Source organism: Choloepus didactylus, chromosome 8 (genome assembly GCF_015220235.1).
Source record: "Choloepus didactylus isolate mChoDid1 chromosome 8, mChoDid1.pri, whole genome shotgun sequence".
In the NCBI taxonomy this organism is placed as follows: domain Eukaryota; kingdom Metazoa; phylum Chordata; class Mammalia; order Pilosa; family Megalonychidae; genus Choloepus; species Choloepus didactylus.
This window is the reverse complement of record NC_051314.1, coordinates 49206367-49224690: the sequence shown is the minus strand read 5'-3', so window position 1 is coordinate 49224690 and position 18324 is coordinate 49206367. Positions and strand designations below refer to the sequence as shown.

Genomic DNA, 18324 nt, shown 5'->3' with positions numbered 1-18324 from the left:
TGGAAAGAAGCAATCAGAAAGGAAGAATATCCAAGAGCATACGGTGTTATGGAAGCCAAGGCACGGGAATACTTTTAAGAAGGGAAATGTGCTCATCTCTTTGAAAATTCCTGAGAATTGATTTTGAAAGAGTTCACTGGATTTAACAACATGGGAGTCACTGGTGAATTGTAAAAGCTTTATCAGTGGAGTGATACGGGCACACACCAGGTTATGGAGTCGATAGGTGGTAAAAAGGGGTATAATAAGCAGTGACAACTGGAGTGGAAAAATAGAGTGATGAGGGAATTTGCTTTAATGGATGAATTTTGAGAATGTTTAAATATTGGTGAGAAAAACACAGAAAAGAGCAGAATATGAAGAGCAAGGAGAATTCAGCATGAAATTCCAGAGAATATGAGAAGGGGTAGTCATAAAAGAAGAGAGTCGCCTAATCTTTTTAAATACAACAGGATGGGGACGAATGTTAGCAAGCGCTTGTTTGGCAGTAAATAATTTGAATTCAGATATTTCCTTTTTGTTTGTTTCTCTCTCTCTAAGATAAAATGTGTGCTCATATTAAAAGATACAGGTTTAAGGACAATGGAGGTGTCTAACAACAGTTGCAGAAAATAGAAAGAACAATGAGGAGAAAAAATATTAGAATTACTGGACCGTGGGGAATTCCCAACTGTACCTGTTCCCAATTCCCTTACTGTAATTTCCTCCAGTAGCACAAAGGTGTCCAAATGTAGACATGGAGAAAGCAGATTTATTGGCAGCTCTGGTTATGCCTTGTGAATGTGACCTAAACACAGAGGGATTTGTGAGTGTACTGGAAGGACAGACCTGGAATCTAAGCTAAATAAGAAGGGAGGAGAGGACAGAAAGGGGCTAATACACTGGAAAAGGGTAGAGGTTAAAAAAAAAAGATGATAATAGGAGAAGCTGATAAAGCAAGCTGAAAGGAGAGAAGATTGGTTGGGAAGGGATGACATCGTTGAATTAGTAATTTCAGAAGAAGAATGACTTCGGGGAATAAGATCCAGAATTTTGCTGGGGTGAGGGAACCAGGTTTTCTGTTTAACTTGTAATAGGGAATGACATTAGAACTGATGAATCGAAGAAACTAAAATGTCAGGTTGTGTGTGGGTCATCTACACGGACATGAAAGTGTCCCATGGTGACATAAGCGATCCTTATAAATGAAAGAAAATGGTTCAGAGGTTCTAAGTATGGTTCATCATCACACTACTTCAGAAATAACTTTTCTTTGAGGCTAATATTGACTTCAGATAGCTACAGTGTTTGAGATTCCTTAGAGGGAAGAAATCTTTATTCCTCTAAGAATCTTGTTATTCATTTACCTACCAAACCCAACCAAGTCCAGCCTCAAGTTTAAATTTCGATTATATAGAGTCTGATATAAAGACTTTTAATTGTACATTTGTTTCTTGGTGTGTGTAAAATACATTGGTATGTTTTACATGAAAAGTCTTTTGTCTAGAATTTTTTTTTTTCATAAAATCCTGACAACAGGATGCAGCTAATTACTGCCTTTCTCAGAAGTATGGAAATGAGGAGAAGCTTGCTTCATGAATGACTAATTATTATTATTTTTTAATAACCGAGGGAAGAAACAACATCTTAAAAGAAAAAAAAAAACTATGAAAAATATACAGAGCTTAATATAAGCTCCTACACTTGTGGAAATAAATCTGAAAAAATTTTTTCTAGATTAAGATGTCAGCATTATATTTAAATGTACCTTAATTAATGATCCCCCCCCCCCTTTTTGCTTTTAAAAAGGTAACAATTTTACTCGCCATTAGACACTGAGTTTGTAAGTTTTACTGCAATGAATATGTTACATTTAAATTTCTTACATGACTTGTTTATTAGGGGTCATTACTATTTTTGTATCAGACTTTGGAGTATTATGTGTAGCTAATTACATCAGAAAAAGGCAACTTTATACCAGAACTATCTCCCTTCCACTCTTAAGGAAGATGCTTTGCTTGAATATACTTTTTGCTCATTTTGAAGAATGGGAGGGAGAAAAGAAACTATTTTCTAGAAAAAAAAGGTGTCACTGTTATCGGAGTATATGGGAGTGAAGGATTCTTGTTTCAGTCCCCATACAGACCGTTGAAAATTGTATAGAGGATATAAGTTCCAGCTGAGAGATGGGCTACATACTTTTTAAATCATGTATCTATCCTAAAATCCTAAATAACTCAGAGGAAAACTAGGCTCTGGAGATCTCCATTTGTGTACACCACAGTGCTTAGCAAGCTGTTTCCTCATATGTGAAAGGAGAAAACAAGTTTCTCTATCAAAGTCTTTGTGAAACTTTAAAAAAAGATAATATATGTAAAATGGATGGGACAATGCTTCACACATTGTAACTGCTCAATATGATTGTTAAACATTTATTACATATAAAACATTAATATCATTATAATGCAAAGGATGAGGAAAAAATGGAACAAAATATATGCACAGTTATTAAGCATATTACAATCATGATGTACAAGGTAGAGAGTAGAGAGTGCTAGAACTGGAGATATAAACAGGAACCAGGTGAACGTAGGGATTTACGAGCTACATAAAGGCATTTGGACTTTATCCCAGGGATGCTAGAGAATAATCGAAGTGTTTTAGATAGATCTCTTTAACTGAAGTATGAAGAAAGGCAAGACTCAAAGCAGGGAGGCTGTCACAGACTAATGGTCTGAGCTAGGCAAAAAGAAAATAAATAGGTTTGAGAGATTTTACTGAGATGTAATTGAGTGGACTTGGTAATAGGCTATGGGAGTGTGTAGTGGAGGAAAATTATCAAGAACAAGGGCAAAAGGGAAGTGCAGATTTCTGGTTCAGTCATCTGGGTGGAAGTCACTGCCAATTTTCTTGGGTTTTCTTCATTCTAAAGTTTCTTCCTCTTCCAGCTGTTATTCATTTGCTCAATTATTCAGAAAATGTGTTTTGAATGCCTACAATATGCCAGGCACTGAAGTGTCAAAAATGCAGAGGGTCTCCTGAGCCCAGTTTTCTTCTGTATTATATAGAGAATCACAGAAACTCAAGCCAGGACAATTTAGAATATGTAGTCCAATATTTCAGCGGAACCTTGATTTCCACATGTAATAATCTTGCTACGTGCATATGCTTGGCAGATCCTTATCGGACATGGTCATGGGGAAACGACTCTCCCACTGGTCAATTCTTTTTTTCCAGGGCTGTGACTGCTAAAAAGTTCTACTTTACACTGAGCCAGAACTTATCTGACTTTTAGCCCAAAGTCCTATTGTGAGGCCATATAGAACACTTTTAATTAATTGCTCTTTCTCTTAGCAGCAACTGTATCTTTATTCTCCACACTTCACACATTCCTATCTATTTCTAACAATCCTTGAAGACATTGCTTTGAGTCATCTCACTATTCTAGTCATAATTCTCTGAACATACATTCACTTTAATTATGCTTCCAAAACTTAACACAATATCCAGCTACAGCCTGGTCAGTGCTGAGAATTTTGGCTCTATCGATTGCTTTTCTGGATATTGAAAAACATTTATTTCTTTGTCTGGCACTGTTGATTTGCCTTTTCTACAGAAACCTTTTTTTTTCAGCATATTTAAAAAACAAAAACAAAAAATACATGTCACCACTCTGACTTTCAAAATTGAGGCAAGTAGCTTAAGAACACCAATAAGAACCACTGCGATAAATTCTCCCTCATACCACATGTCACCAAACAGGTAAAAGCCATACAACCGATGTAGTTCTTTAATTGCATTTTAAGGATTTTTTTTTAACTAAGGTTCAACTTTCACTGCTCCTATAGTTAAAATTATTTTCTCCAAACTCTCTTTTTGAAAGGATCTGCTATATAGATCCTTTGTTTATCTGCCCTTATGTTTTGGTCTCTAGACTAAAATGATGATAATCAGGGTCTTAGTGTCACAATGCTCTTAACTGGTAACAAGGAGAAAGAAGCCTATATATAGTTTAGTATTCCAGAAATTTATTTCATTTTTGCTTGAATGCATTTTATATAGAAAGATTGGGATGGTTTACTTTGGATGCCCCTGGTAAATTGCACAGAGGCACTGAACTACCAAAGAGTGCCCTCTAGCTTCATGCTTTCACAATCTGATGTTTTAATTAAATCACCCATAAAAGTGCTGAGTATGCCACCTTCCATTTCATTCAGTCATCATTGATTCTTTTATTCTACCCTTTGATTACAACAGACCCACTAGTTATAAATCTATTTTGCTAGTCTCATTTCAATCTTATGTATAGGGTTATCACTCAGAAGGTATATGAAATATACCATGTTTCTACAGCATTTTATATCATCTACCTGTTCAGAAAATGTTTTAAAGTTTAAGAAAAATGGCTTATATTAAGGGGCCCCCATTGACCTTTAGTGATCAATAATCCCCTTTCCTACTGCTCAAAAATAATCTAATAAATCTGTTTCATATTTGTATTTGAAACTGACAGTGAGGTGACCAGTCTGTAGCTTGGAGAACATCTTTTAAATAAGAATATTAGATGGCTTTAGGCTTGCACTTTTCTCATTTTCTTCAAAGACCAGTGACTTAGAAAAAGAGTTCATGGCCCCTGAAACACTTAAATGCAGTAATTTTTTTTCATATTTGTCTCTCACCAAGCTCTTCGAAGAATGGAACTGTATAATTCAAATATTAGTAGCTGCTAACACAGTTCTTGGGACATGATGGGTACTCAGTGAATGAGTGAAAAGTTATCACTGACATATTCCATTAATCTAAGATTTACTTCAATCATCACAAATGATAAAAGATTTAGAAAAGATCATTCTTTCATAGTATATAACTAACTATTTTGAGTTTTAATTTCCATTTGCTAATTCCTATTTTATTTTTAGCAGGGCAAAATGCTTCTCTTGGGCAGAAAATATGGAGACAATATTGGGCTTCTGTTCTACTTACTGTGTAATCTATTAACATTGTCTTACTGATTTCCTTCCTCCAAATAGATTAAATATATTTAAATGAGTGTGTATATATATATATATATATATATATATATATATATATATATACACACACACACAGAGCGAGAGAGAGAGAGAGCGAGAGAGAGAGAGAGAGAGAGAGAGAGAGAGAGGAACACTTTCATTTTCCCTAGATTTATTTTTCCTAACAAATTTCAATGTTTTTTGACATTTAGCTTTTGGATATTATTATTTTTAGGTCCAGGGAATTCTTAAGTTGTCCCTTGTTGATAGTAAGCAGGACTGTGCATTGATCGAACAGCAAAACAACAATAACTCCACCCCTATACATGTAGCAAAGACATGCTTGTGGAGTTCCAAGTAGAAACCTGGGATATACTTTTCCAAGGAAATATTGATGCCATTGTGTTTAGGTTCTAAAATATTCTACTTTATTAGATCCTTTTCAGTGGGTTGCCCAGGAGTCTTCTCCAGTAGCTGTGTCTGTATGAGATAAAGCCTTGACTATAGCTAATCGATACAAGTACAAATATCCATCCCACACTAGGGCGATCAGACGTTTTCTCCTAGGTATTTACAATTTGAACTAGAATGAAAGAGAAAATTAAGGATTCTTGAAAACACTCTGGAGAGATATTTCATAGCCTCTTGTAAAAATTTGGAAGTGTCCTGGCTCTGTTGTTTCTGGATTCTACGAAGTGCTCCAATATCCTACCAGTGAATCTCCCTTTTTAAAACATCAGTTCCTATAGTGTGCAAACAAAAAACTTTAACAAATATGTATACATGACAAGTTAAACAGACTTTTGTGGGAGAAGACAGAAATTTACCTGCCATCTATATAGCATTACTTAGATGGGAAAATGTTTTCAGAGCTTACAACAGCTTACAAATTAACTTCTGGAATAAAACTCATTTATAAGTTTAACTTGGCACATAGGCACCAACTAAATATTTATAAAATGAAAGAATGTTGTAGAGTTTCTGTGATACTTTAAATTATGCATATTTTCAGTGGCATTTATCTTGCTTAGAGATATGCACACTCCAAACCTTACAAATGTCAAAGATTAAAAGTGCAGCATCTCAAAACACATTAAGAATTATGCACTGAAGGGCACCTTTAGGATTGGTATGGGAATAAAAGTTAACTAAATCTACAGAGCTTCCCTTTTGTGTCTTTGAAGTTCTAACACAAAGATTCATTGATAGTGATTAACTGTGACTGTCATGCTCTAAGGATAAAACTGTTTCTCTGCAGAGTGTTGCTGATAGCTGAGTTGGGATGTTAATTTCATTTTAATGATGTTGAAACAGTGATTTGAAAGATGAAATCCATATTTATTTAGCAGTGATACTCATTCAGTAGAACAAAATCCTAATAATATCTTACCTATACTGTAACTAAAGATCGAAAATGATAAATTACTCAGTATATTGATGTTTATAAGGTATTTTTCAATGAAAGTCTCATGATACAGAAGATTTCAGCATGCGCATATATGTTTTAATAAAAAATTATACAGTGTTAAAAAGGCAGGAAGAAACATTACCAGATAACAGGTAAGCTAAAGGTTAAATAATTTTTATATCTGGACGTAAGAGACTCATTGAGTGGATATTCTGTCAATTTTAATATTTTCATTGTCGAACAAGGGCTCTATTGAGCGTTAGATGGGAGTATTATTACTGAAACATACATCATCATCTTTAACCCTTTAGTCTCTATAAAAAATAAGCTTCTTGGAATCAAAGTTGAGCCTAGAAATGTGAGTCCTTTAGGGAAATACATACAAGAAAATCCAGTCTAACAAGTTTTCAGATTGAAAGTATAAAGTAGAAAAATCTACTACTTTTTTTTGAAACATCAAAAACATTGAATAGACACAGACCTGTGACATTTCTGAACTCTATACATAAAGAGAGACATCTTAAAACTTTCAGAAAGAGAAGAAAAAGAAAACCCACGTTATCTATAAGAGAATGATAGTTGGCATTAGATATAACTAGAAGTGAGATGAACAGTACCTTCAAAGTTCTGAGGGGAAATTATATTAAATGTGGAGTTATATACTATGTCTATACACAGATATTGGCATTTATCAATTAATTTTAGGGTTAAAATACATTTTCAGAGCTCGAAGGATTCAGGGAACTGCTGCTCAGCCTATTACCACATTTTTAAGGAAGCTGGTAAGGGAAACTGGCAACAAATATATTCCAGGAATAATAAAAAAGGTGAAAATTCTGAAATAAAAACACATTTAACACTGATATTTTGAAAGCTTTTCTTTAGGCAAGGAATTTAATGCCATAAAATTTCATTTCCTTCCTTGTGAGTTAATAGTCATCGATCTTAGGCTAACATATTTAGAAGTGAGGCTTATACCTATGCAAGCTGGAGTTGTGACTAACCAACTCTTTTTTGTTTTTAGATAAAAAATATGTTTATCTAATGTGGGGTTCATTTTTAAGAGGCCAGGTTTTTGCCATATAACTAGGCCATGTTCTCTTTTGGTAATATTGCTGACATTTTGATCTCTAACTGTCTGACTCCTTTTGTCTATCACCAAATCTATTTTCAAATAGATTCCTGACTTGGTTGAGGAAGAGTATTTCTATTTATTGGCCCTAAAATACCAACATCTAGGCTCAAAGTGAAATTTAGGGAGTTAAAGAACATTCAGAATTTGAGGGTTTTAGTGGGTAAGATCATGTAGGCTTTTGACCTTGGAGTAGCTTATATTATGCCAAGCAGTCATTTTTTGTTTGTTTGTTTTATATTGCCTTTGTTACATTTAATGGAAGCATATTACAATGTTATTTTTGACCATAGACTCCAGTTTTTTCCCACATACCTTCCCTTTTCCAACACTCTGCATGGCTGACATTCATTTGTTCTCCCACATGCAAGAACATTTTTATAATTGTACATTTAGTCACAATCATTTTTATAGTTGTTTGGTTGCCTTCAATTGGCCATTTTGATTAAGTAGCTTTAGGCCTTAGCTTAAAAAGCAAACCGGGGCATCAAAAAAAGGAAACAAGCTCTTGAAGGCCAAGGTAGACAGCTTTAAAGGAGAAGAGGTGAAATTACCAGGTCTGATCGCACTTAATATGAGTCTTGGAAAAGCAGATGTTTAGGTTTTGTTAAAGCAGAGGATGCCTGCAAGCCAAGGAAGTCAAAGAGAGGATGACAGACAAGATCTCAGAGAGTAGTGACATCCCCAGAAGGAGCCCACTTCCAGAAAACTATGAAGAATCACAATTTTAATATGGAGAGTATGTACTGAGAGTACTTAGTGACTCACTCCTTAAAGATTAGGAGAGTTAAACAATGAGGCTACAGAAAAACTGGTCAGATTTTAAACGGGAATATCAGGAAAATAAATGTGAAATACTCAAAGAATTAGTAGGTGAGTTTCAGGTTGACACAGATATTGTAGGTGTTAACTGTTCTCTAGAATGCTCTGCTTGAGAAACTGATGGAATCAAAGCTCTCAGGGAAAAGTACAAGAATAGGTATATTAAAGATGAATCAGGCAGAGCAATAATAGATTCATTTTAAGCCTAGATAAGATATTTTTCTGATAGAAGAATAGCATCTGCATGATAATGTCCAATTCAGGAAGGTAAAGTAAGACAAGATTTTCTTGAATGGAGGAGTGGGGTGGTGGATTTTTAGAAGATCTAGCATTTGTTGATGTCCTACTTCTTATTATAGAATAATTTCTAGCTGTGCCAATCTACATGTGTTTAATTTGCTGGGAGATAAAGTTACCTCAGATTAGACTTTTAATTGGGACTGTCAGCATTACAAATTTCTAAACTTTGTAAGAATTTAGAATGTCTCAAATGCTGCCCTCTAAAAGTAGCCTCCCCAAACTCCCTGTCCTTCTACCCCAGCCAATATGGTCTATAGAAATGTGCCATAATTAACTTCTTTAGAAAAGATTTCTCCCAATTAAATTTAAATTCACAGATTGTAAATTCCAAATTCCAAAAACCTGACATTCTAGCAAAGTTGAAAATGAGTTTTTTTTTTTTCCTCCAGCTTTGCTTATTTCCACAGGGACTAATGAATCTGCGATGAGCTTTGGAATAGTGAACATAGATCTAAGTTAAGTACTATACCCAGAAAACCTTTTTCTGGCCCAATGCATAGGATGTAGAAATACTTACAGAACACCAAAGTAATTAAAACTATGCATGTACATGAATAACCTATAGGGTTTAATATTTTGAAAGAAGTTTCTCTATTTGTTATTTTATTCCAATAAAATACACTTGGAAAAAAATTTCCATCCTGAAAAGAAGACCAGTATGAAATATGAACACAGAAAGAGTATGACTCCTTGTAGCACACTTAAAGAAGATATGGTGTCAATTAAAAATAGAAAACTGACATTGTTTAAATGCAATTTTAGACTCTTCAGAAAATGCAAGAACAAGTTGCCAGTATTTAATAATAATGAACAAAAACATAAAACTTGATAGAAATAAAATTAAACCTATGGGATTTCAAAACAATTTATCTGATCTACCTGATAATATAAAAATTATTATATGAGACATTTCACTCTGATAGTCCAGATACCAAGGCTCTATGTCACGTAAGTCATGAGTGAGTTTTAGCACTTATTTATGAGTCTCATGAATACTGGTTGCATGTTATTTTCATAGGGTTTTTGTTATGGGGTAGCCAAAAAAAAGTGAAATATTTTGGTCCTTTCATTAATTAGCTCTGACTTGGCTTGTTGGACCCATTTTAAGCACAATACTATTTTTCTATAGGAAATAACTGTATTAAGGAATTTTAGAGTTATTATAATACAGAATATTCTTAATATTCTTCTTAATTTTTAAGACCTGTATTTTATTATATTTGGTCAAAATATATTTCAAAAATAAAAAGCAAAAGTTGAGTATGGTAAGATCCCCCTTCTAAATACAGAACTAGAATCAATTTCTGACTGTGAGAGTACTTAGCATTTGAGAAATTATTCCTTAAAAGTTAAAATTGAATCAATTAAATAATATGTAAAGTTAGGAATAGCTAAACTTCAACTTTAAATACATTATGCTTAAGAAACGTTTAACTTTAATAGTCATTAAAAAAAGGATATTTAACTTGATACCATAAACACTATAACCAATGAGCTATGTGGTGCATTTCCATATTGGAGGTAAAATTTTATTCTTGGGCCACTCCACCATATCAGCCTTATATGTAATTGTGAAAGTGGTCAGATTGCCTTTATTTGTAAATATTTCTTTGTGGGAAAAATCAGAATTAACTTTTACAGGAAATAAACCAAGTCCATTTGCCAGGCAGGGTTGTGGTTATTCTTATTCCTTCAGAATTGAAATGAACTAACAGAATTTTAAAGAATCTATCAAAGGAGAATATTTTTAAGAAGAATACTTTCTCAATAAATGCAACAACAAAATTGAATATAACTTCCTTCAAAAGGATTAAATAAAATTAGGAGGTTTCAAAAGATTATTATAGTATTAAAATATATTTTTGAATGATTGGTAATTAAAGAAGAAATTTTTGCTAGTACTGAATGTAATGAAAATTTAATTTTATTTGACAAATAGTGCTCCCCACATCACTTATTTTTATGGACAGTGTTTCTACTGAACTTAGGCATATCTCTAATTTTATCAAGTAGCACACTAATAAACAATTAGGATGGTTTACTATTCTGCAACTTATTAGTACCTATTTCTCCATGACTAGTCAACATCTGCAAAGCAAGTGAGAAGGCAAAATATGTAGTAAATTGATAAGCCTGTTTGTTATAATCGTGTGAGCATATCTGTTATAAAAATAATGATTAGGGAAATTAATATTCTTTCATAGGAAAGAAGGTAAACATGAAAATCATAAACATAAATGTGATAATAAATATTTGAGAGTGAGGTAAAGGATTAACCAACCAATATATTTTTATATAAAGAAAAGTTTTGCTTTTAAAGAACATGTTCTAGAGGTGCTATTTTGTCACTGAAAATGTTACTATACGTTTTAAAAATATGTTATTTATAGACCTACTTGCTTTCCAACAGTTGCTGAGACTCAACATCTGACAGTTATGCAAATCATTTAAATGTTCTATATTATATGTGAATGAAAATATTCACTATCAATTTTCTGATTGATACAATATAAAACTGTGTACTATGAATCTAAAATAATTTTTTATTCAGTCAGAGAAATGTTTCTCCTCTTAAATACTTCATTTTATAGAGTAGATATTGTAATTGTCACAAGCAAAACTGCAACTTGGAAGATATACTGTCACATTTTATCAAACCAATACAGTACTAACTTTAACATTAAATAGAATGTTATATTATCTGTAAGGCTACATTTAAATGTTTTAAATATATTTGAATTTTTAAATAAATGCTTTGATCTCTTAGAAGAAAGTGCTTGTTTCTACTACAGACCTAAATTTTTTATACTTATTTCAAACTGTAGTCCATTATAACCAGGAAATATGAAGACTGATTTTTTTTAGGTAATATAGGAAAATATTGACCTCAGTCTAGTTGTTTTGTTTTCAACTGCTTTCTTTATAATTCCCCACAAACCGATAATAAAGAATAAATAAAAGTTAGAAAAAGAAAAAGAAAATCTCCAAACTTACTTTTTCTTTAGTCTTCTGTCCTTTTCAGCTTGAGTTCCAAGTTTGCCCAACCCCAGGGACTCCTGAGCTGCAGCTTCAGTCTCCATAAAGCCTCCTGTGAAGAAGTAACTATTCAGATTAGGTTTCATATGTTACATCAAATGTAAAATTAAATTCTTAAAAATTTATTTGAGCTACTGTTTGGTTGCAGAACTTTTTTCTTCATTTTGCATTGTCCTTATATTTCCAACCCAACACGCATAAAATGGCATGGGTGCATACATATACATATTCTGATACAATGAATGCATAAAAAAAAAGATTTATTGGTACAAAATTCAGTTGAACTGAGTGGCAGCCTAGTAAATGTAACTTGTACACGAAAAACACCTGCATATACAGTCGGCAAGCCTGCAGGTTTACTTTAATTATAGAGGCTATGAACAAATATCTGTGTAGTGTGCGAGATTTGCTTGCTTTTCATGTTTGAAAAAATTATAGTATTTTGTATATGAGATAAATGATAGCCCAATGGGTAGAAACTCAGGGGTATGTTTTCAATTCCAAGTTGAGAGAATAGAGAGGCATTTACTGATTTCAAAAAGCTCTTTATATCCTGCTCCTGGAATTTTCTTCTGCTCACCAGTGCTGACTCCTAAAACTTCATTATATTCTGGGCAGTTTTTTGCCTTTTTTTTTGGGGGGGGGGCTGCTGTGTTGTTTTGTTACTTTATAATAATACATAGAAAATTTCTAACTAGTTCTTCAAAAGACCCTGGTAAGATTAGTGTTTACCTGACAGATTACAAATTGGTTTGGTTTAGTGTTGATATTATTGGCTTTGGAATATATACAACCTTGGAATAAAAAGGGGGAAAAAAAGTACAAAAAAGAATAAAGAAAATCATGTTGGGCATCAAACACAGAATTACATATTTTAAAATTCAGTTATTTCATTCAGGACCATTAAACACATGATTAATTTAAATTTATTGTAATTGATAAAAATGAGGACTTAATCCTGTATTCTGCTGTCTCTTTACTATTTACTATACTTAAAAAACATGAAGTCAAGGTAAATGAAAAACACTGACTATTTTAAATGGCTTAAAGTAAATATATATTTAAAATTAAATGGATTTAAATTCCAGTTAAGCTCCAGGTTAGATAGAAAGATTCAAACTAATACTAAACCTTACCAAAACTATATTATAGAATTTCACCAATATATCAGGAAACATTAAAATTAACATTCACTTTCCTGTTATTGCGACAGACATTTCCTTACTTAACATTTGCAGGAGTCGACAAGGGTATAGTTGCTCTTTAGCAGAATGAAATGATCTTACTGAGCCATCAGAGGAAAATTTAGTTACTATGTTTTATAATTTAACAAATAATTTGTAAAATTAAATTTTGTTAATTTTGGAACATTAATATAAATCAGTTAATCTCATAGTATAACTGTTACTGAATGGAATAATGATAAGAAAGTTTCCTGTAATTGAAAACACATTGATTGATTCCAGGGATTTGGAGTTTGGGGACCAAAATTTGTTTCATTCAATTCTTCACATATGCCATGAATACTACAAGAATTTTTTTTATTATGAAAGATTTTCACTATTGGCATCATTAGGAAAATCATCCACTGACTAAGTACTCTTGGGGATCAAATTTAAATGTGGGATTTTCCATTATGCACAACGAATGAATCTTTCATTTTATTTATCTCATATGCATATCTGCCTTTATATACACCCATAAATTATTATCAACAATGTACAAGTAACTATAAAACTTCACTCTTGAAATGGATATGGAAATTAAAGATTTCATTAAAAGTCATAAAATTCTTGGTAAGTCCAGATGTGGACATGGAAATTGATGAGAAAGATTCATTCAAAATACGATGAAATATTTTCAAATACTAGGTGATTGGATGAATCAGGCTTTTCATTCTTCTGAGCTGTAAAACAAGACTTAAGTTAGGATTTAAATGTTTCCTGAGATTACAGCATTTTAACAGAGAAAAAAATTAAATAATGAAAGCTCTAGAAGAGACCCAAATAAAACTCTAGAGGAGTTTTGTGTTCAAAAGGAGATCCACAAAAATAGATATTAAAAATTTCTTCTCATAACCACAATTATAAAGGTAAAAAGCATGAAGCACTTGGAAATATTACACATACTTGTAAACCTAATATATTTTATATTCAAAAAATCTAATAGAGACTTGGAGCTGCATAGGGTGTGAAAATTGACACTAAAGCCATAGTGGGTAAAATTATTTTTTAAGCATCATGTGAGACAGTCCCTTTAAACAGGAGCAGGAGTGCTAGCAGATGTGCTTTTTCAGCCCAATTCAAACATTCTGGATGAGAAGGCCATTCTTTCACAGAATTGATCAAGGTTCCCCAGCACAGATCCCATATTCACTGTCCCACATACTTGACCAGCTAACTGGTAGGGGGGACCTTAGCCAGACCAGCTTACTGGCTTATGACTTTTTTTTTTTTTTTTTGCTCTGTGTCTTTTGCTCTATGGATGATTAAATGTGGTGAGAGTCTACCTCATTCTTGTCCTGTCATCAGTGGGTTCATTTTGCCTCTGTTAATTTTAGGAATAGCTCTAATCTTTCCCAATACTGAAGTCAATAGTCATATGTGGCTATTGACTGCTTGAAGTGTGGCTAGTCCAAGTTTAAGTGCCATGAATGTAAAATACACACCATGTTTTGAAAACTTAGCTGAAAAACAAAATAATGTAAAATATCTAATTAATAATTTTGTGTTTATAACATTCTGAAATAATATTTTGGATATATTGGGTTAATTAAAATATTATTAAAATTGTTACCTGTTTCTTGTTACTTTTCTTAATGTGGCTTCAGAAAAAATTAAAATTATACATGTAGCTTACATTTGTGCTTGCATTATATTTCTATAAGACAGCACTAATGTGTACCAGTGTTTTTAAATCAGAAACAGTCTCAATACACAGGGGATGTAAATATTTGTGTTTGGGGGTAGGGCATTTCTGGATGTCACAATGACTTCAAAGGGCAACTGTAACTGGTATATATTGCACAGGAGACAAGTATTATAAAAATCTTTCAGTGAGCAGGAGAATCTCTTAGCTTGTACTTCTCCAAATGGCAAGAACGTCTCACTTCCATCCTCACCACTCCACACCCCTGCCCTCTGATTCCCTGAGAAATACTGGCAGGACAGATTGCCCATATTCCAGGAGGTCCATTAGGACACTGTGTGGAAGCAGCATCATTAACTCCAGCCCTCCCATGGCCTGATGTGTTTAGGCATGGGAGTCTTGAGTTCCATGATTCAGAGAAGTAGCAGATAATAAATTGCTTATCACCCGGGCAGGGGATGCTTGGTTGTTGCACATGTGCAAATCAGTGTCTTTGCTCTCAACTTCTCTGGGATATCTATCACTCAAGCATACTTAGTTTTTTCAGGCTCTTTGAAGAGTTGGAAGTATTGGAGACAAGGGCATCCCTAGGGTCTATGTGGGCTGATCAAATATTTTTTATGGACCACCTTTCTGTATAAACAATTTGGGTCACCCAAAGTCAGCAGGGCATCAGTCTAGTGGTCCAATCTCATGTTATCCTGTGGGGAAAATTAAAATACCAGCAGGAATGATCTGCCACACCACTCTCCTACAACTAAGGTCAAGCCACTGGCCTGGGACAGCCCCACAGGCTGGAGCCACTGAACTCCCTGGGGCATCTTGCAGACCTCATGCATGTGACAGAGGGTGGGGGAGAACTCTGAAGGGGAGAAACAAGGACCACGGCCCACATGGGCTCCATTTGCTTCAAAGTGCCTTGCCCAGATGTCTGTGCTGCACTGGCTGGTCCTGCAGTCTGACAGAAACTTAGAAAATTTCAAGGAAGTTGTTTCTAGCCATTGGAACCATGTAGGTTCAAGTCCTGGCTGTGCTACAAAATGTGGGGCTTTCTAAGTCCCAGGCCTGGGTCCCAAGGAAGGGTCCCCACATGCCCAGATCTATGCCTGGTATTGGTTGGAGATACCTGATCATTTGGATTATGAAGGAAAACATCTCCATGTTGCCCAGGCCTTAGATTCCATTAAAAAGTATTTATCTATGTTACCCCTTGAGGTACAGATCTGTAGGAATTTCTGACCAAATTTTAACTTGCAAGGTCTTTGCCCCTCCATTTGTCCTGTCATAGTGTGAAAAAGGAGGCTCCCACCTCCAGAAAGATTAGAACTACAATTGGCTGCTGAGCACTGTCCTCTATTGTTGTCATTTGACTTGTCTTCAGCATTAGTCCATATTACTCATTTTGTATTTAACCACACTTTGATTTTTGTAAATTGTTATTTAATTGTGCCAGATATGTTAGTTTGTTAGCTATACGGAAACTGCACTTAGCACAGTGCCTGGCTCGTAAAGGGTACTCAATAAATACATTCATAAACTGAAGGCAAAACTGTTTTCTTCAAGGAAAGACTCTTTCACCATGTAGAGCATGAATCATCACTAACTGATACTTTGTGGAATTTATATTGCATCATTAGTATCATCAAGGAACAATGTTATGTTTTTGGATAAAGCCCAACACACCCACCCAATTTTTATGTGGAATCATATTTGCTAAATAATGCTGGTGTAATGCTGATGATTGTTTTTTCATAATGAAATGATTTCTTTATTGTGCTTAATAATGCAGGTAGTTCAGACAATTGTAATGCAATCTCGCAGATAAGCAAGAAAGAAGGGAATTGCAATTTAGCAACCTTTATTTCTTTTACTAAACAGCATGTACATTTTTATACCTGTAATTTGAAATTGTTTGCTCAAATTTTATGTGTATATATATATATATATAAATTCTTAGTTTTACTTTTTTCATTGCTTTGCTGTATTTGGTTCTATTTGAATACTTCATTCTTGAAAATCTCTTAGTCTTTGATTTCTGTTTCCTCTCTTGTAGTGCCTGTCCATGGCCTCTTTTTTTCTTGGCCACTGACTGATGACATCCTCTCGGCTGGTTGTTCTAGTTTGCTAATGCTGCTGGAATGCAAAACAGCAGAAATGGATTGGCTTTTATAAAATGGGGTTTATTTTGTTACACAGTTACAGTCTTAAGGCCATAAAGTGTCCGAGGTAATGCATCGATAATCGGGTACCTTCACTGGAGGATGGCCAATGGTGTCTGGAAAACCTCCGTTAGTTGGGAAGGCATGTGGCTGGCGTCCGCTCCAAGCTGTGGCCTCAATATGGCTCTCTCCCAGGACGTTGCTCTCTAGGCTGCAGCTCCTCTTCAAAATGTCACTCTCAGTTGCTGTTGGGACACCTGTCCTCTCTTAGCTTCTCCAGAGCAAGAGTCTGCTTTAAACAGCCATCTTCAAACTGTCTCTCATCTGCAGCTCCTCTCTCAGCTCCTGTGAGTTCTTCAAAGTGTCCCTCTTGGCTGTAGCAAGCTTGCTCCTTCTGTCTGAAGTAAACTAATCAAGGCCCAAGCTGAATGGGTGGGGTCACACCTCATGGAAATTATCCAATCAGAGTTGCCACCCACAGTTGGGTGAGGCACATCTCTATGGAAACAACCTAGTCCAAACATTCCAACTTAATCAACAGTCTGCCTCCACAAGACTGCGTCAAAGAATATGGTTTTTTCTGGGGTCATAATATATACAAACTGGTACACTGGTCAAGTGTGTTCTCTTCTTTTTTCTTTAGATTCATTTTATTAGGATTTTCTGAAGACCTGCAAGAGCTGATGTTTCCTGAGCTGATAAGCAGCCTCTGTAGCGTGGTACTTGCTTTTTCTAACTCCTGACTCTGCTACACAACTTGACCGTGGACCTTAGCGCCTCTCATTTGTAGGCTAACTTCTGCTTCAAGTTGCTTCAATATTCTTTTCTTGTAGATAAGCCCTATTTGAAACTCTAGCTTTACACCTATTCAATTCTGAAGGAAAACTGCACTTAGATATTCCTAGTGGAATCAAACATATCCAGGAAAAGAAAAATTTATAATCCGAGCTCCTAACTAACATTATGTCTCTATCTTTTATTATAAAATTTAAAAGATTAAATTATAAAATTTAAAAGGTATTTCTTGATTTGAACAGTCCCCAAGTCATATAGTTTGGAGCACTAGACCAGGAACTGAGTGCTGGGAACAACTACCAACTTTCATGCTAAACAGCAGTTTTGCCTTATAAAATCACCTCAGTCTCTATAAATTATAGAGTGAGGACCATTACATGATCTTTAGATCTCTTCTAGTTATAAAGTTTATAATTCTTTAAAATATAAATTTGCATAGGAAATAATTCATGGTAGGAAGAAGGGTTGTTGGAGATGAAGCTAAATGTTCCAGAGCTTCATAAAGTCATAATTACAAGGGTTGAGGAAGTAGCTCTTATAGATCATCCAAGTCCAACAACCTTTCTAATGTTTGGATCTCCTCCACAATAGTACTTTCCAGTTGTTAATCTAGCTTCTGCTTGACAATCTCCATTGACAAAGAATTGATTACTTCACAAGTTAGTCCATTTTGTCTATAATTCTGAAACCCCAGTTTTCTTTCTTATATTGAGATGAAGTAAACCTGTCTATAACTTCAAACCTTTGGTTTTAGTTTTGCTTCCTTGCTCAACAATGAAAATGCCATAGCTTTTCTACATAACAGTACTTCAA

The 18324-nt window shown here is 34.3% G+C and overlaps 1 protein-coding gene across 29 annotated transcripts in view; it reads right to left on the bottom strand.

Annotated features, from left to right (window-relative positions):
* The window catches only part of PPFIA2 (PTPRF interacting protein alpha 2), a 531438-nt gene that overhangs the window by 64480 nt on the left and 448634 nt on the right, over positions 1–18324 (bottom strand). For all 29 annotated transcript variants that reach the window (XR_005218603.1, XR_005218602.1, XM_037848402.1 and 26 more), the window contains one exon: positions 11648–11741. Coding sequence is in view for 27 of the 29 variants with exons in the window: in XM_037848402.1 (XP_037704330.1) it covers positions 11648–11741 (94 nt within the window). In the remaining 2 variants the exon portion in view is untranslated. The remainder of the gene's footprint in view (positions 1–11647; positions 11742–18324) is intronic.